General features: G+C 42.7%; 1 protein-coding gene across 1 annotated transcript in view; it reads left to right on the top strand.

Moving 5' to 3' along the window:
- Nucleotides 1-355: 355 nt before the first annotated feature.
- Nucleotides 356-20,402, top strand: part of cdh23 (cadherin-related 23) — a 139,491-nt gene continuing 119,444 nt past the window's right edge. Inside the window, exon 1 of the mRNA XM_076743002.1 lies at nt 356-407. Coding sequence (XP_076599117.1) covers nt 398-407 — 10 coding nt within the window. The 5' untranslated portion in view covers nt 356-397. The remainder of the gene's footprint in view (nt 408-20,402) is intronic.

Genomic DNA, 20,402 nt, shown 5'->3' with positions numbered 1-20,402 from the left:
TTTGATGCCAAACTTCTCAGTTCAAGTGTAAATTGCAATGGTGTTTTTGCGCCTATGATTAAGATCACGTGAGAAATTCTGATGTTCAGTGCATCACTGCAAGACACAAGAACATTTCTAAAAGCTCTCAGCCAAGTAGAACTGTAAGTAGTAGGCAAGTTAGTAGAAAGCTACCAGGCTATACTTTAAAATCAGTTGACATAAATTGGCATAATGGAAATTATTGATATGGAATTCTAACATGTTTTGGCCTATCAACAACATAATAAAAACATGAATCTCAATAGATGTGTTTGCACCTTAATTGAATTACCATTGTTCCGTTTCCACAGGCTCCAACCAGCCGCCACGCTTCCTGAACTACTTCTTCTCAACCTACCTTCTCATCTATGAAGACATGCCTGTCGGTGAGTGTCTGTGGGGTGCCAACATTGTCTTTTCATGTATCTACTCTGGCTAAACAAAGTACAGTAAAGCTCTCTGTGGATTGCTTTGTCGACTTGTTTACTGCACAGAAATGGTCTGTCCTCTGTACCCCCTGAATATAAACTGAGAAAGAGAAAACAACGAGTAAAGAGATGTCATAAAAGGCGCTGACAGTGATGGCAATGGATGTCCTCTATCAGGACGCGTGTACTGTATGTGTTTGTATGTGTGTGGCGTGTTTGTCATTGTGATGAGGAAAAAAAGAACCTGGTTGGCTGAGTGATGTATAGGTGGCACAAAAGAAAGCTGGGATGCTTTGGATATTTCGCATTCCTGGTGTTCATTTCTGGAAGAAAGGGTTTATCCAGATTAGATATCTCCATGTTATTAAGCTTGCTTATATGTTGTGCCCCTCTACCTTTGGGGGGTTATGGCATGAACACCAGACATGGTTGAGTCCGATTCCTCCTGGATCTATTATGCCCCTCTTATATATATATATATTTTTTTTTTTGTTATTTTTGTTGGTTGCAGTGATTGACAGGGCAATTTGGAGATGTCTAGCTTTTCATCATCTCTGAGGGTGTCAGTGGCTTGGAATTAAAATCCTTTATATTGGATTGATTTTCTAGGAGTTTGTTTTTTTTTTTTCCTATATATATATATCACATGACCTTTACACTCTGCCAGTCTGTCAACACTCCTAGTCTGAGTCATGGAGTGTTCTCTTAGCCATATCTACACCCTCAGAGTTGCTTTGTGTAAGTGGTTACATATCACAGGCGTAAACAACCTAGAATTTTTTTTTTTTCTCTTTCGCATTTTTTTTTCTTGTTGTAAAAGTTCAAATGCATCACTAAGCCTCCATCATCATCACGATCCCAGTCACAGTGACTTCAGCATCATCTCCATCATTATCATCTGAGTTGAGTGTTTGCACTGCAGCCAGGAAAGGTTACTGTATCCCACTGAGCCTACAGTAAATCATTATCACCATGACCCCAAACACCATTACCCTCATAGCTGCCTGGTGTGGCATCTTTGTCCAACAGTACTAAGCAGTTTCTGGCAGAAGGCCATCCCGTTGCTAATTTCCCTAACCACTCTGTCCAGGTTGCCCTCTGGCCATGAATCACTGTGTCCTCTCCTCAGGCAGCTGGGCTTCGGTCCAGCAGCGCCTTCCACTGGTCCAGAAAGCTGTCAGTCATGTGTCTGGCTCAGCCTGTGATGGCTTCTTCAGTGGTGCGATTATGAGGGCGGCCTGAGTGATCGGACAGTGACAATTTGTCAGGATTATTGTTTATTAGCTCAGCAGATGTCCTCGTCTAGGAGGCCCTCCAGTTCATAAACACATGAACACGCACACACAAGCCACAGAGTCAAGTGTGTGTGTGTGTGTGTGTGTGTGTGAGTGTTTATGGCCTGATGGAGAATTTACACTGACTGCACACCAACCCATGGGGACTTCATGTCCCCATGAGGTCTCCACAGGTCCAGGCTCCTTTTTGAGGGTTAAGACCTGGTTTTAGGGTTAGGCTTTGGAATAGATTAGGGTAAGGAGCTAGGGAATGAATTATGTCAATGGAGTGTCCCCATGGGGATAGTGATTCAAACAAACATGTGTGTATTGTGAGTGGAGAATAACATAAGATCTTGTTCACCACAAACACCCACATATTTCCTCACACACGAACTCATTACTTATCATCCAGCACACTGGCTTAATAGAGAAGCCCGGCAGCAATTTCAATGCTGACACCGCTCTTACTCTTGATTTGAATAAAGGGTAGATTGAAAATACATATTTTCTCATCTCAAGGTTCAGTGGAAAGATTGTGCAAAGAATAAAGAATTGTTAAATTGGTCTTTCAGGGCACAATGGAGGCGGCATAATCATATTCAGACCTTCATACATTCCTCTATACTTCATTAGGCCATCATTTTACCACAGATTTGATGAACATAAATGAGCACCTGTCTGGCTGAAGCCAAACTCCACGACTTGAGCCCGGTGATCAGGTTTCCATAGCCACTCTGATTGGTCGCATTCAGTTACCATGGGGGTGTCAGGCCTTAGTCTTGGTCATGACATAAGGCCATAGGGTTCATGTGAGCAGTCATTGTCTTGACTGCCACATGCACATTAGCGCTGGTGATACTGTATTACAGAGCTCGGCAAAGCAGACTTTCTCCAGTTAAAACTGAATGTCTGAATGCATGTGCACACACTCACAGCTCTATTTGGCCTCGTCTAGGCAGCAGATCAGTGACTTCAGCTCATGGCCAGTAGCCTCAGCTCCGTATGGCAGGCAGGAGCACATGATTATTTATCAGAGAGATGAGGGAACACATCCAAACACCATGGATATTTGATCTGAGACTACACTCGCTCCTCTCCCCCTCTCACCAGCAAGGGGTTTGGTTCGGGAACCAGCAAAAGGTGTTTGAAAGACGATGCGCAGATGTGTGCAGCAGAGGCACGTGTAACACCACGGGAGACGGCTGTGACTCGCTGTGAAATCAAACCTCTGACATGTAAACTGTCCTTTACCTTTGAGTCCAGTTTTCATTGTCTTTCATGCAAACACAACACCCTCAGCTTGAGTCGTGGCTGAGACTGAACTCAGGAGGACTCTTTAGTCCCCACTGGTATGAATGATGCTTGTGATGCGTGATTAGGCTGCATTAGTGGTTTGCTGTACACTGCAGCGATGCGATGCATCAGATGATTTATTTAAATAATTTCAAGAGGAATATTTTATGGTGTTTAGAACAAAATCCTCACTATTCATGTTCATTCTCTGCATGTCTGTGTGTTCTCTTGTGCATGCGTCTATGTCCATTTAGTGTGAATAGTCACGCATGTGTTTACATTTCATGCGTTTTTGTCACATCGAGGCACTGGGATCATTCACTCTTAAGGGGGCGGGGGTGCAGCTAAACAGAGGAGCTGATGTTTAAATGCAGTGGCAGATAACAGTGTGTGTGTTGTGTCAGGAAATGGGATGCGTAATTAGAGTGAGAGAACACTTTGATTAAACGCTCTCATCTCCTAATCCACTTTGCCCTGATTCGGCAGATTAAGCTCTCTACTGAGTAATTAACTTGTGGAAAGAACACAACATTTGTTCAAAATAAGAAACTTCCACACTCTGCTGGGATGGTTTGTGCACGTCTTGTAGTGTATGCCAATTGAGCATAAGGCTTCGAATTGGGCTCAGGCTAACATTATTAAAACACGTGTTCATTTGTATGAGATGAGTTATTGTATACATTCAAATTCAATTATTTTTACTGAGGAAGTGAGAAGCCTCAGAGGGCAACGGAGTAAGACAGCAAAGAAGCTTCTGGCACCCTTCATTACATGAGTGAATGAACTGAATTGAAGGTCTCTTTTTCAAATAACCATTTCAGTCTTTTTGACTTATTAATATCCATCAGCACACTTGTATGTATCCCTTGTCATTAAACAAAAGAGCATTACATTTCCAATAGAAAGGGACTATAAAAACAAAATGATCTTCATTTTCTATTCCCCCTACATCACACCAAATTAGACATCCAAAGCAGCATACTTATGCTCCAGCATTGGGTTTGCAGTATACCAGCTCTTATTTCAAAGCCCAAATAGACCTTTTTTTCTGACAGCATATTTTCTTGGTTATATATATTCTTTTCTCTGACAACGCCAGCAGGGAAACGTTGCTCCAGAGGCAAGACTCTTCAGCCACGAGGCCATTTTTTGATGTTTAAGTCCCGTGCATCAAATCTTAACTCTATGTACCAGCACAAGGATGCCTTTTCTTTTTCACTTGGCCTCCTCTGCTCCCTCACATTCTTCCACTGCCACAGTAAATACTTCGCACTTTTAATTAACTCTGTGGCATTCCTAATTCAATAATAATTAAGGAGCAGAAAGTAGCCTCAAGGAACGACTTATTAAAGCCTTCCCCTAAACATGTTGATAATGTCTGTGTACTTTCTCCCCAGCCAATTCCCCGCTGTCGGCTGCCTCGCGCACTCTACATCAACACTCCCTCCTCCGGACACTGTCTCTCCTTCTCTCTGTCTGATTCAGTGTATCGACTGTGTGAGATGCAGCCATAAACACAGCAGCATTCATAACTATTGCTAGCTAGTGTAGATTGATGACATCGCGGTTTGAGTACTCCTTTATCTTGCTGATGAAGAAGCTTTATCTAACATCAGTTCTCTCAAGGATTTGTTCATAATATGATAAGGGTGAAGTCATTATGTTACTGAACATGTGACGGCATTGTGGATGAAATATGAATGTTTAGGTGTGCAAATTTCTGTTTTGTTCAAAAGTCAGTTGCTTTTGAACTGCCTTTTCTTGGCATTAAAGGCTACCTTTGCTGTCTGGTTTGGGGTATTATGTAAATTTGAGTGTACCTCAAGATTTTGTGGTGCAGGTTTTCACACCTTTGCTAATTTAATACAGAAGAACACACTGTGTAGGTTATTGTGCTATGAACTCAGCAGACATTACGTTTTCATGTTATGTTGACGACAGGAAGATCATGCATGCTGCTTTGAGGCTGAGGCTTTTCTCCTGTTCAAGAGGCTCTTGTGTTTGGGAATGGGCAATCCATATTTGACTGCCCGTTAGTGACATTTGGCTGGAGATAAGCCCTTTGTGTTTTTTTCTGGTGCTGATCAAATGATTTGCCAGACCATTACCTGGTTGGAGAGAATGGCCTCGTCACCTGGCTGACTCTCAATGCATATCACTGACCGATCAGCTGATTACGCAGTACTGTGGAGGAGACCCAAGCATGTACTCATGCATGTGTGCAACTGTGTGAGTGTGAACATGCTGTTACTGCAAAAGAATATCCATGCACATTAAACCAACCCTGAATAAATTAGTGTAAAACAACAAAGAAAAAGCAATGCACGCTTGTATACCCAACAATTAGTCACTGTCTAGTCTGTCACAGTCATACACCTACAGTACACGGGCCAACATAATCAACCAAAATGAAATGCTCTGACATTAGTGCACATTGCATCTCCCGCCACAATTCATCAAGAAATACTTTAAAAAATACTTTGTGGTTGAAAAATGCTCTTCTTCCCATTGTGTCAGTTTTACAACCCCAGCTCCAAAAAAGTTGGGATGTCGTGTAAAACACAAATAAAACAGAATACAATAATTTGCTAATTCATTTGACATGGAGTAAATTCAGTTGAAAACAGTGCAAAGATTTTTTGTTGATTTTGTAAATATATGCTAATTCTGAATTTGATGCTCGAGTCGACGTACACTTGATTGAAAAAAGTACAAAAACAATATACTTAATGTTTGCCCTCATCAGCTTCATTGATTTTTTTAATATGATTATTCTGAATTTGATGCAGCAACATGTTTCAAACAAGTTGGGAAAGGAGCAACTAAGACTGGGAAAGATGTGGAATGCTCCAAAAACACCTGTTTGGAACAGTCCACAGGTAAACAGCTTTTTTGGAATCAGGGTTTCACTTGAACGGTGTAACTCTTCAACAAACCAATTATTAATAAAAACTGGGGATGTTTTGGTATTTCTCCATAAATCTTTTAGTAAGCTTAATTTGCTTTCAAGGATCAGTGAATGCAGGAATTAATGGCTTCTAGCGGTGAGGTTGTAGATTGCAACCAACTGAACACCCCTCGCTCCACCTGCCCCCTCGAAGCGTGTCGGAGAATCTGCTGTGGCTACACACAACCGCAGAAGGTTCTCTGTAGAGCCAGTGTTTGGTTTGTCTGTTCTGGGCTGCGTTGTCTGAAACCTCTCCAAAAACCGTGAACCCTCAATTTCTTTTTTAACATTTTAAATATATGAAATCATGCTGGCAGATTGTTTCGCAGAAGACGAGCAGACATCCAAGAATATTTTGTCTGTCCTTTGCCTCTACAGACCAGATAATCTAGAGCAGAAACAGAAGCATAAAAAGAGAAATAAAGAAAGATGAGTGGTGGTAAAATGAAAGGGCAATCAGGGTACTGTCAGAGGAGGAAGAAGAAGAAGAAGAAGAGGGGGCCAGTTCCTCAGAGAGTTGATTCAGTGGTTTGGAGAAGTTGGCTGGTGTCCAGGGCTGTCTCTACTTGCAAGAATACGTGCTCTAGATATTTGTTACTGTCTGGCTGTGAGCAGGGGTCTGTTTCTGCTCGAGCTTTCAGCCCTCATTTAGCCAGTTTGGAATGCAATGTGTGTGTCCTTTCTGCATCTCTGGCAACTGCCATTGTATCTGTCACTGTTTGTGAGTTTGAGTTGGTGGCTGCGCTGTGTGCATGAGCGTGACTGCGTGTCTGACTGTTCGCGTGTGTGTGTGTTTCAGTTTTAGAAATCCTATCTACCAGCTGCAGAAGTGAAGTATCCCTCCCTGTTGAGGTTTGGACCACCTGATCTCAGCAGGAGATGAGTCCCAACATGTCCGGGAGATATTCTTAATGACTGGAAGTTTTTCTCTCCGCATGAAGATGCCTCCCCTACCTCACTTTAAGAAGGGGGTGCACTTGATCTTCTTACTTCCTGTGACAGCTCTCGGCTGTCATTGAGCTGGAGCATTGACTCCCACAATGGCTTCCCAATAATGCCAGCACACTGCCATCCATGAGGGACCTCTGTTTTGGTTTAGTCAATCATCCCTTATCTCTCCCCCGTGGTGGCTTGCTCCCCCCTTCCTCCCCCAGGAAATAATGGGGTCCACGGTTCAGTGGTGTCTGCAAACACACCATCCATCATGACGCTGCTCTGCGCTATATTGTCTGCACTTACCCAGCACGTGATGTGTTAGTGTTATTATGGCCCATGCAAACACTCACAACACTCTGGCCTCTCATTGCAACACTGCCTCTGAGTTTCCACGAAAGCATCCCCCTCACACTCATACATAATTTTAATTTCCTCTCTTTTTCCCTGGTCTTCTTTTTTTTTTCCAGCTATCTGACTTTCAGTCTCGCTTTTCTGAAAGCACTGTGGAAAATGTTTATTTTAACAAATAATTTTGTCCCATATGCAGTCTTAAATTATGTACAACTCTGGCAGTGCTCTAAGGAAATGATGCATATTTCCAGCGCAGCTTCCCATGTTTCACAAATTTTCTGAATAAAATTAGGCAGAACAAGTCAGATTACTCATGTGCTAACAGGAAAAAGACATTTCATCTTTTGTAACTGAGATTTACACAACTTTATTTGCATTTGATTTATTCCAGTGTCAAATTTAAAATTTTACCTGCTTTGGAGAAAAAAGAGAAAAAACTTGAAAATTATGTAATGAGACTTAATGGCCTAAGATGGATAATTTTACATGGCACATAGTAACAGTGGGTTTAAGAAGCCTCAAACATTATTGCTGTTACCAATAGCACACAGAAGCATTTTCAGGTATGGGGTGAAAACCAAAGAAGAGGTACCAGGAAGGGGACACATCACATTTGCACAAGTTAATATACTGAATTTAGACAGTTGTACATTTTTCCCTGATCTGACATCAGGCGGGTGTAACAGTGCATTGGTGCAAAGCAGGGCTTTCATCCAATTACCAGTAAGCTCTTCAATGAACTACTTCACTAATGTAAGACTGATTTCATGGCAAGAAGAGCAGCAAAAAGAGATCAAGTGTTTCAGGCCAACATTAACCTCAATTAAAACCACCTGAGCTGTTTTAGACCAAAACAGTGGAACCCAACCTGTTAGATCCTTTACTCAAATAAAAGTAGCAGTGCTACACTATAAAAATACTTTGTTGAACGTTAAAGTCTGTAAAAGCATAAAAAATGGGACTTAAGTAAAATTATGTATTAGCAGCAAAATATAAATATTTAAAGTAAAAGGAATCAGCAGTGTGGCCCTAATTTTAACTACTTCATTGTTGTGTGGCTGAATCAATGGCCAATCAGTTGCATTGTATTTGTTGTGGTGCATTTGCATTGTATCTAGATATTTTTTTTAAATTTGAATGGGAGGTAGTAACTATAGCTGTCAAAGAAATGTAGTGGAGTTAAAAGTACAATAAAATAGCATAAGTGAAGTACAAAGTTGAGTAAACTAACTCATGCTCAGTAAGTACTGTTAAGTACTGTTAAGTACTGCCCTTGACGAGTACTGTACTTACTCTTTCTCCACTACTGAATGCCAGCAGTCCTCTGCAGGTGTGTCACAGTAAAACCCACAGCTGCAGCTGATTGTCTGTGGAAGAATGCTTGCTGCTGTCCTTTCATCACCTCGGGAGCTGAAAGGTGACCGCTGTGACAGAGATCTGATCTGGCATGAGTTGCACAAATGGACACTTAAGAAGTGCTTACATGCCTTTGACGTCACTTTGGTGTGAATTACAGGTAAGACAAAAAAAAGGGCAGGGCACACCCACCCTGACCTCACATCTTCACGTTTCCCTCACTTGACAGTCTACTGTTTACATGAGTCACTTTTGGGTGACTGAAGTCATTGTTGGTCCACTTTTGAAACAGCACCTCGAGGAGGTGATGTTTCAGTGTTCAGCGTGGTCTTCAGGTTCTGCTACATGGTCCAGCCTCTTACGTAACACTTGTTTAGTGTTTCTTCAGACGCTATCTTATCTCCCTCTTCATCTTTAAAAATACATACTACTTCAGCGGTGTTGCCTATTTTATCAAAGTTTCCCTGTGTTGTGACCAGAGACAGGGTGACGGAGAGTAGCTGCAGGCTGTGTGTGGGTGATATTTCTCTGGCTTGTAAAAGTTAATTGAAATTGTCTGTGGGAATGTGGCGCGACACCAGGTTGAGCAGCAATGCCGAGACGCCCGCACTGAGCTGACAGGCATCGCTGTGATGGTGGCAGTGGTTAGATTACCTGACCTGGTTGGACTCTCACACACTATCTTTGGTGTGTAGCATGTAGACGCACCATCACTGGGCAAGACACTTATTGCTCAGGTAAGCGCTAACCATTATTGCTCAGGTTCTCTCTCTCTGTGTGTGTGTGTGTGTGTGTGTGTGTGTGTGTGTGTGTGTGTGTCTGTGAGAGCGAGAGAGATCTGAGACATGCAGAATCATCAAAGAGAACACCACAATATTTGTGATGGTGATTCCAGTTTTCCTTTTTTTTTCATTTCCCCAAATTATCAGTATCGTCACACAGCTCAGTTTTCATATGTTTGTGTGTATTTGTATGTCGAACTCCTATCTGGAACGCCTCAGGTTTGAACCCAGTTTAATCCCAGCAGTCCCAGCAACTCAAATGATCAAAGTATCAGGAGGGTGAACCCTCTACCTGAGCATTGCTCATGCATTTTGTATGTGTGTTTATGCAGGGATGCATGTCCCCCCCCCCCCCCCCCCCCCCCCCCATTTGGAGATGGGTGATTTTCAAACACCACAGTATTTAGTGGAAATGTAATATGGCCGTTTTTTTATTCCTATCTTTGCATTTTCCCCTCACATTTAATTCATTGTCTCAGGTTTTAGTAGTTTGTTTACTTATATTAATGTGTGTGTGTGTGTGTGTGTGTGTGTGTGTGTGTGTGTGTGTGTGTGTGTGTGTGCGTGTGTGCGCGTGTGTGCACGATACTCCATTCTCCAGTACTGAGAGGTGCATTGCTGGGTGGCAGATCAGCTTCTTGCAGCTGCTTATCTGGCCCAGGTGGGTCACGGCTGATACCTGCCTGAGCCACGCAGAGCAGCTAACCTGGAAATTGATGTTTCACATCAGCGACCACCTCTCCCTGCTCCATTGCAGGGAAGCAGTAGGAGTGAGGAGGGGCATTGCTTGTGTGTGTGTGTGTGTGTGTGTGTGTGTGTTTGTATGAATGTATCTGTTTTTTGTTTTTTTTTTCTGTTTCTCTGTGCCTCTTTGGAGATGTACATCCATGCAGCAGTTCGTGTTGTGACTCATGTGCAAATATATTGTTGCTGTTCATATGTTACACAGGTCTCTATTCCTTAGAAGGTGTCTTTATGCATGCAAAAAAAAAACCCCACTGTCCCAATTACAGGGAAGATCTGAGAAATTAGGGGAAAATGACGAGCAAATGAAATGTCATGATAAACTCCTAATGGTCTTTGAAAATCAGAAGGTTACAGGTCTCAAAGACCACTAGAGATTTCAAAGATGGGAAAAAAAAACCTCTTACTGGGATGTGCATAATGTTCTGAGTATTACTTAGAAAATGAGCTCCTGCTGAGAGAAGGAACCTGTGTTTAGAGCACTTTAATCACCATATTTTGCACAGCCCTGTTGTTGCCAGGCGTTTCCACTTCACATGCAACCCATTTTCTTATTTGTATAAGACCACTGGTCAGACTAGCTCAGTATGTCCTTCTTTCCCTTTGCATTAGCAAGAGCTGGGATGTAGCTTGTGGCCATTTTCATAAGTTTCAGTACCAAAACAACAAATTTGCTAAACCCTTTGAATTATTGTTTGGACGACATGCTGGATCAGCTTATATTAGACGCCTGCGGTGTAATATCAACGTCGGTCGTCTGAGGCTGGTGTGCATTCTATGAAGAAAGGTTATATCGTCCTTGTCTTGAAAGCTGACATTTGTTCTCATAAAGGCCAGCGTGCTGGTGCCAGATAGGATTAATTGACAAGTGGGGTGCCTGCACTCTATGCCCCCCGTTTACAGACCAGTCTCTGGCTGCAATCTGCTTGCTTTTGTTTGCTGATGTCTCGATCTCTGTCTTCTCCACTGGTTGAGAATGGTCTCACTCACTTGTATTTACTCTCTCTCACCCTGGTTATGCGATGATTATGCTCTCAGTATGCCGGCATTCACTACAAGGTGATGCAACTGCAGCCTTTTCAGTGCATATAAATACACTGTCAATTTGGTGTTTGCACTTACTATCTTTTGATAACTCAAGTGGGTCTCCTGAATCTATGCATGCTGGCTGTGGACGCAGTGATAGGCATGTGTGTGTCGTGTGTACATCATATGTGCTTATGCGCGTGTGGGCTGGAGAGAGTGCAGTATAATTGAACTCCTCTCTTATCGCACAGCCGAGAAGGTGTTTGACATTTAACAGGCCGCCTTAGAAGCATGGATTTTTTTTTTATTTTTTGTAAGGAATAAGGCAGGCAATCTGTTGTCTCGCCTCTTTCTCTGCCGAGCATACATTCTCGTTCTTTGTCTCTTTCTCTCTCCTATTTGTTTCTCTGTGCGGCAGTTTGTCTCCAGTGAGAAGTTCCAGTTGCTAACAAATCCCGGGCTTTTCTGCTGTCAGCCATTGTGCGTGTGAGATACTGTGTTTTTTTTCTCGCTGTTTACTTTCCATCGATTCATGCCCACACAAACTTACACACTTAACATAGAAAATACCTAGTTGCTTATACTGCAACCTAAACCTGTCATGCTTCTTTGGTGGTAGTGATGGGAGCACAGCATGTCTGCTTAAGGAGCTGCTTTTTGGTGGGAGGACAGACAGAGAGCGTCAGGGCGAGACGCGTCCAAAACTGATCAACCAGAGCAGCTGTCACTGCCCAGCTCTCCTACTCACCTCTCCTGTTTTTTTTTTTTTACACTTTCCCTTGTCACTCTGTCCCTCTCTGCAGATTGACCAAGGAGGTCAATTGCCAATTTGCCAGTGCCAATGTCTTTGTCAGGAAACAATATTAATTTTGGCTAATTAGGACCTGAAGCTAATGAGCGCTACAGATAATGAGTTCATTTATAGTCCATAAAACAAGTGTGGCGTGTTATGCGATGAAAAAAGCTGCAATGGCGGCAGCGGACATCAGATTTAGGCAGCAGCGTAGCAGACAATCTGGACACACGCTTTTGGATACACACGCACGCACACACATAGACGCTGGCTTGTCTGCATTGCAGTCCTTTGCTGGTCAGCTTGAGCACATTTTCAGCTGAGCTTTTCGGACAGTGACCATCCCACCCCCTTCTTGATGTATCTCTGTCCTGTCTTTTCTCTCCCTCTCCCTCTCTTTACCCCTGTGTCTCATTGTCTCTCTTTCTCTTTATCTCCCTGCCATCATATGTCTTTCTCATAGGGGAAAAGAGGATCAGCTCTGATAACAGCAGAGGAGATATAGCAGTGAGAATGCAAAAGACAGGAAAGGAGATGGGATATGGAAGGAACTGGAAGAGGGAGAAAGAGAAAGAGAGGCAGAAATGAAAGGGGGAATGTAGAAAAGGTAAGGGGAAGGGGTGGAGGGAATATAGCAAGAAAAAGGTTGAAGGAGAGAGGGCAGCAAGGATAGATACAAGTAAAGAGGCAAGATAAATGAATGGGGAGCTGGCAGGAACTGTAGATGTGAAGTGGAAGGGAAACACACATGGAGAGATGGGAATATTAGCAGAGGGGGAGATGAGGGTGGGGGGGGGGTTCACAGCAGATGGACATGAGAGAGAGATAGAGAGAGAGAGAGATGTTGTGAAGATGGAGATGCACTAGTGACTCTGCCCATATAGATAAAGTCCAGCTGGCCTTGGCCTTGGCCTGGCCAGTCAGGCAGCTATACTGAGCTGAGCTGGACCAGACCAGGATCAGACATGCTAGTGTGGCATCTGGAGCACAGTGCAATTCTACAACTGTTACACCATATGGACTGGTGAGAAAACACTTATTACTGCTACGTTCCAGTGGAGATCACCAAGCCTGCACGCCACCAAAAAGTAAATGGGAAATAAAGGAGCAGCGACAGCTTGATGCTAATCTACATCCACTTGTCAGAGGAAGGTGATCTTGTTGTAGGACTGCTGAATTTTGCCTCTCACTCGCTCAAGGTGGAAAGTCAACTTCAGTGCTAGGTCCGACCACAGAAATTAGATTGTGGTGTTGTATGAGGCATTCGAGTGCCTGTGTAAAGCTGCAACATCTGCTCTTTGAGAACTGGCTGCTGCAACAACAGGGTTTCCCCTGTCAATTCAAATAAATCAAAGCAGGGCAGTTTTGTTTTCTTTTTTTTTCTTTTTTTCTTTTTTTGCTTCTCAAAAAAAACAAAAAAAAAAAACAGAATAGAATAGAATATAACAATGCACTGCAGTAAGAGGGAGAAATTTTTAAAAGTGACTTTTTCAGTGTAAACATGTCGGTTATGCAAGTTCAGCACAGTCTGTTGCTGCTAACAATAATGTAGGAAGCCCTGATCTTAATATTTGAGCCATTTCTGCTGCAGTATGTCGTGTACTACCAGCAAAAATGTATGCAATACTAGTGTATCCAGTGTACTACCTTAGCTAGTACGTAGGTGAGGAGGTACTTTATGTGACTCAGTGTTTCTGAAGTTTAGTCCTCCGTACCACCAGTTGATTAAATTTGCACATTTTGAAATTAGCAATAAAAAAATTATATCTTATCTCAACTAGTATAAAAAGGCACACAATTCTCCATCAAGCAGCTTTTTTTTCTTTTTTTCTTTTTTTTTTTTAAATCAAACTACAAGAAGACTTTCTGGAAAAATGGTGCCCAAAATCATAATAGAGTTCAGTGAACACACAGTGAAGTCACACAGCTTCAAGCCATATGAACTCATGAAGTCCTGAAATAGGTCTTGCAAATATGAATGTTAAGATGGGCTAAAAGTTCATTATTCCCTCCTAATTACTAATCGACTTCAAAAAATTCTAGTGAGTTTTTCAGCTCATTAGTATATGGTGACAAGAACTACTACTACGAATGCTATTACCACTACCACTACTACTACTATTACTACTACTACTACTACCACCAGAGACATTGAAAGTAGGGGTGCAGGGGCTGTGACATCACTCCCCTTTAATAGGCTGTTTAAAGGGAAACATACAGTAAGCTGTGCCATGGCTCTCCCCTCCAAACTCTGCATGACTGATGAAAGCATCACACACCACTCACATTTCATACCTACTGCTGTGAGGGAGCATGGCCAATAATTACGCACTGTAAAAGTCCCAAAACACAAGCAGAGTAGGACAAAATAATTGACTGAAACATGAAGGTGTGAACAGAGCAGGATATCGCGTGGCATGGGGTGCGCACAGTAAGCACACCCACACACATACTCACTCACGGTAAACTTAGGATGGAAGAGCTGTAGGGACGATTACTCTGCACGGTGGCAGTCCCAAAACCTCGTACAAATAAGTTCGAAGAGAGCATGAGCACGTGACAGCTTGCAGCGGACGTGGGCTCTCTACAGTGATGACTGGGTGTGCCTAACGCGCCCAGACCTGACTGTGTGCCGCTGGTCGTCAAGCATGTTCAATACCCAATGAGTTAGAGAAAACTCAGACCTAGCACCCAGAGAGAGCCGAATAAAAGGATACAGTGAAGCCTGCTGTACATATGTCTTACCCAGCCATCCCTTTGAGGAGATCGAGCTGTGGAGGAGGATAAGGCTCTGTGGCCACTAATACCAGGCGGGGGGTCCCCTACTGCTGCGTATACCTGTGTGACAGCTTCACACAGCCTGTGAGCCAAACTCTGTCTTTGTCAGAGGCTTCCCCTGGAATAACATTGGAGTTTTTTTTTCTATTTGTATGTTTTCCCTAATGATTTGCAATAGGTCTCTTTGACATGAATCATTTAGGTTTTTGCCCTGGAATGGTCACATTAAATATCGGGATTTCTCGCAGTGGACATTTTGCCTAATCACAGCTGGAACGAAAAAAACAGTAATGGCTGCTTTCAAAGTGCATGTGCCAGTCACAGGGCCCTGATATTTAATGTGGCTTTGCCCTCCAAAATAGAACAGAATACACTGTAAATGTTGGTTGGTCAGAGCAGAGATTTCACTTGGCTTTCACTTGTATTCATATTTAATGATTCTTCATTACTTGGTTACTGTTTGAGTGTACAGACTAGTCAGCACTTTGTTTTTGTTTTATGGGTACAGTATATTAAAATGGCGCACTAGCTGTAATCCTCGAATAATAAACTGAATCCTTGCTTCTTCTCTCCAGCATTCAGTGAGGGTGAATGAATTATAGGCAATAATTGACAAACACTTAAATGCAAGATAAATCTAAAGGTACGGTCACATTAAATTCCCTTTGTGCCTTGCAGATACATCCCTGACGTTTCCTTCCTCATGGATTCCACATCCAAAACAGGGAAAACACTGCTGCTTCTCTGAGTTTTCATATATTTGTTATATTTGTCAAGAAACGGAGCCCTTGTTTTCTGAGGCAATACTCCACGCTCTCCCTTCCAGTGACAGCCGGGGCTGGAGGTCAGCTCTGAGTTGCCTCAGCCTCATTCTTGACCTCGGCTCCTGCCATTCCACAACATTCCCATCTACATCCGCAGGGCTGACAGAAACAACTTCAGCCTCATATTTCAGTAACACACGGGCCAAATGATAAACATGTAAACAGGAGAGAAAAGGGGAAAGGCCAAAAGTGAGAGGCTTTTGTTTCAGTGCGAGTGTGTTTGCGTGTGTGTGTGTTTGTGTGCTTCACAATGAAGGTGGCATGTTCCATTACCCGACCATGATTTAGCTCACTCCCAGGTAATAGTCAGCCCTGGTGAGGTCAGCCGAGGGCCAGCGGAGGAGAGAGGGAGGGTTAAAGAAGGCGGTAAATAACAGAATAAGAACGGGATTAAAAACCCGAGGTGAGCTGCAAAACTGGATGAAAAGAGCAAGACGGAAAGACAGAAAGAAAAGGAAAGAATTGGGCAGGCGTTACGGTGCCGGTGTTGATGGACATTTTGGCATCTTGGCAGCAGTGGTGCGGTTTAGGGTGGATGCATGCGTGTTTGGGGCGGGCGTTTGCTTTTGTGACAACGACAGGCCAGACTGGCCCAGCCGTCACTCCAGAAGCCTCAGTAGCACACAGCCACCTGTCTGCTCCTATCAGCATTGCCTGTGTCCCTCTGTCTGGCCTCCACAAGCAGGACGGAGCGTGACGAGAGGATGACAAAAACTGAAGAGGGGGAGTGGGGGAACAGCAAGACTGTGATGGGATGGACTAGAAAATAGCAAGAGCAAAGAGCTTTCCTGTGCAATGGGAGAGTGAACGGCGCTGCGTGTGAATTTGCAGTGACAGGCCTGCCTCTCCTCACCAATACGTGGGATGACTGTCCGCTAATGTCCTTCACTGTCCTCCGACTTTCGCTATGTGATTGGTTAGTCACAGCCTTGTCACTCACTGTTCTCATCATTTCGCCATTTGGGTGTATTAGAAAGCCAATCCTGGCCATCCAATCATACGCCTCGTCCTCCTCAGTTCACTTTCGGCTGAACTGAATCGCTCTCGTTGTGTGCGGGGCAAATGAATGATTCATATCTGAACAGCAGCGTCAACTTCAAATACACTCTGATAACCAAATGTACTGATGTATTCCATGCAAAGACTAACATTTATTCTGCAGGATTTCCATAAGTGCTTAATAGTCTTGAGGTGAATTGTTTTACCTTGAAGTTACACATTTACTTAAGGTATTCATAGTATATTTTTTGATGGCATACATTATGTAGAAATCCCCTGATGCCTCCTTCCTGCAACCTTAGAGAATAAAAACAATACAGACTGCAGTCTTCACTTTGTTCTTTTTCTCACAGGGTTAGATCACAGTGAAGTTTAAGATACATAAACCATATGCTGTGAACATTTTGCTCCTCCAGTTTGGGCTTTGGGTCAGATTACTGTGAAACACAGTCAGTCGCTGAATACAAATTAGATGGCAATTTTTGCAATTAGTAACATAATCCATTACAAAAAATGTAATCTAATCTCAGTACTTTTGGATGAATCAAACAGGGAATATTCCACTTTATGATTAAAAAATGGATGCAGCCACAAAAACTCCACAAACCTTCTTTTTTACTTCCTTTTTAAAATGCATTTAGCATATTCAGCAGTTACACTCGGTCAGGTCAAAACCTGTATGTCGGATGCACATTTCATGAGTTAGAAATCGATTATCATGAAAAAAGTTTCCGAATTTTGAAATTGCCATATTTTAAAGACTTAATCAAAACATTTTTTCAAATGTAATCTGGGCTGATTATACTTACTTGACCACACTCACACGAAACAAAAGCTCACTGATCAAAAGATTTAGTATTCCCTTTGCGCTCCTCCAAGATGTTTTACGACCTTCAGGCATCTTTTTTTGTGTATGCTCATGCTCATGCACCAGTGTTTTTCACACTTTTAAAATGGGTGTATACAGTCTTTTCACTTAAAAGCTGCGTATACACACACACACACACACACACATTTAGGATGTGTGGCCGGGGAGGTGTGTATTTCTCTCAGGAATGGCTAAAGGAAAGGCAAAGGGTGTTCTCCTCCCATCCGTGACAGATTTAGTCATAAATCTGCTGGATTAATACACAGCCTCCCAAGGACTCTCGTGGTGTGTGTTGTTGAAACACAGGAGTCACTTAAAGCCAGACTCCAGGCACTATTTGTCTTCGGCTCTCTTCCCCATCACGGTTATTGATGTCACAAACACACACGTGATCACGCAAGCACATACACACCCGCACACAAAGGAGAGTGAAAAATGGAGAAAGGGTAAATGAGTGGAAAATGAGACAGAATTTGGTAAATGTCTTGTTTCAAAGGAGCTTCGAAAATGTAAGGATTTCTGTGTGATAGATTTGCTTTTTTCCAGTGGACAAATCTAACCTCCTTTGAAGAAATGCAGTTGTAATTCATACCCATTATATAATATGTAACTTTTATTCATTTGTAGCAGTTGTATCAATTTGAGAATGTGCTGCAATTGTTTATTCTGTGGCACGAAGGCTTGTAAACATAATCAGAGAGCATTTTCTTTCTTTCCATCCTTTTTTTATTGTTAGCTGTTTAATTGACCTCCCGGGGGAAAAAGCTTTACTGTCACTCTCCATGGCTGTCTTCATCCTACAGGGAAATAAACTATCTGCATGCATCCTCTTTTCCGCTATTAAAGATGCCCTCTGAACACATACGCCTCTCTTTGTATGGAAATAGAGGTCCAAGCATGCAGTTTCTGGCCACCGCACTATTGTCATTCCAGGTAGATCTGCTTAGTTTATTTCCACGTCCAGAATGAGCCTGAATCTCTAGACATTAACGCAGCACACAGCACCATGGGCAGAGAAAGCAGCATTGAGTTAATTTCAACTCATTTCCATCTTATTTCTGAAGAAAAAAAAAGAGTTTCATTTATGTGTGTTTGGCTGGAGGTGAGAGCAAGTTAATGCATGTGCCCCCAAGAGGTTTCTTAAAAGCCTGAAACAAAGACTTAAATCCCCTGATGGAATCAGACTTGTAAATTACCCTTAACGTGCTTCATATGAGCCACATTGAAACAGCGCAGTGATATGACTGCAGAGGGTTTTGTCAACACAAATATGCTGCATTATACTGTGGTCCCTCTCCTCAGTCATTACCCACGGTGTAAAGTTCACATCCCGTGTGTTTTAACTGTTAAAAGCAGTGGTCATTGGTGTTTTTACTGTAATGAGCACAGTTAACAACTATATTCCTGTTTCTCATTTTAACAAAAATGACTACTAGTAGCCACTGTAATAATGTCATGCAAGAAAAAGACTCACTTTTTTTTATAATCTCACACAGTCAATTAGCAGGATGTGGTTAAGCATGCTCTCCCTGTTATCCCAGACCTGATGGATCTGGTGCTGAAAAGCATAAAACATTGTGGCTTAGAGTCACAATCGCATAATCACAACTTATCTATATGACAGATGCAAAGGCTTTCCATTACTGCTTCTTTGCACAGAGCACACTGGTCAATTTCTCTTCACATGGTAATCCATAAAGGGCCAAATGCCACTTTATAAAGCAGGGAACACAATACAGAATGAGCTCACGCTGCCAGTAAGCTGAAGACAGTATATGCCTGTGTGAATTTTTGATGGGTGTGATTGATGTGAGGCAGCACGTCTTCAGCTCGGTGTTGCTGATGTGTTTTGAAGGCTCTCTTTGTCAGTGGATAAGCAGTGTGGTAACATGAGTGGCATCATACTGACTCAGCCTACTGATTGTATGACTTCAGCCCTGAGGCTCACTCGCCCTGCCTCAAGACAGTTCATCAAGTATTTATACAAAGCAGGTAAAGATCAAGATTCTCTCGGCCCTGTCCTCCACAGTCAGTCATCCCTCCTCTTTTCCTCTTTGTCTTGAGGTGGTTTCACCTTTTCTTTTGTTTGCAGCTGCTTTGGTAGATAGCGTACTGAACATTGTCCATAAACCCATTAAGCCTCTGTCCACCACAAAATTCAAAGCTATAATTCACAACATGCCTGAAATTGCAGCCCTGACAGTGCCTGTCCCACTGAATCAGCGCTCAGATGAACGAGAGGTCTCCAGATGTCACCAACATAATAAACAGGGCTTTGGCCTATAGCCCCTATTCTTCCACAAGCCTGAGGCCCCAGGGCAGGGCCGAGCCTAGTCCCTGTCTAACACGCACGACTCCTATTGATCCAGCAAGGGATTGATGTTCTCCAGTGGCTGATTTAGCGCCCCCATTGGCCCCCTTGCCTTTCCTAAAAGGTTGGGCTGAGCAAAGCATGCGGCTGCTGCTCTGTATAGGTTAGCTAGTCTTCCTACTTTTCTTCCTCTCCTCCCCCTCACTTTCAGTCTCGTGCCTCTCCAGGCTTTGTCATTTTGTATGTTTTATGGCAGTGCGTTTTTCAGCCCTGCCACAGCGAAGGAACAGTGCTTTGTCTCTGTGCAGAAAGTCTTATTGTAACTTTGGGAGAAGTATGGTAATGGAGTCTATTTGTTACTTCAACAGATCTCACCTCTGCAGTTTCCTCTTCTGTTCTTTTATTTACTCTCATTCCGGTGTGCTTCTTTATTAGTTCACACTTTTGGCTCACACATTCTCTACTCTCCACTTCCAACCATTTAAACCTAAACCCTTCCAAAAGTTTAAATTTTCCATCAAGTAGCTTTAAAGTTAAGCCATGAAATCACCTGTGTGTTATAAATTTGCTTCTTTCAGTGAAATATTTAACATTATTAGAGTTGCATATATCCATTGGAAATTCCCTGATGCATTATTTCACATGCATTTAGTTCATGTCAGTATTTG

The sequence above is a fragment of the Chaetodon auriga genome, chromosome 11 (assembly GCF_051107435.1).
Source record: "Chaetodon auriga isolate fChaAug3 chromosome 11, fChaAug3.hap1, whole genome shotgun sequence".
Classification (NCBI taxonomy): domain Eukaryota; kingdom Metazoa; phylum Chordata; class Actinopteri; order Chaetodontiformes; family Chaetodontidae; genus Chaetodon; species Chaetodon auriga.
Note: the sequence above shows the minus strand (reverse complement) of the source record. Positions and strands in the feature narration are given on the sequence as shown.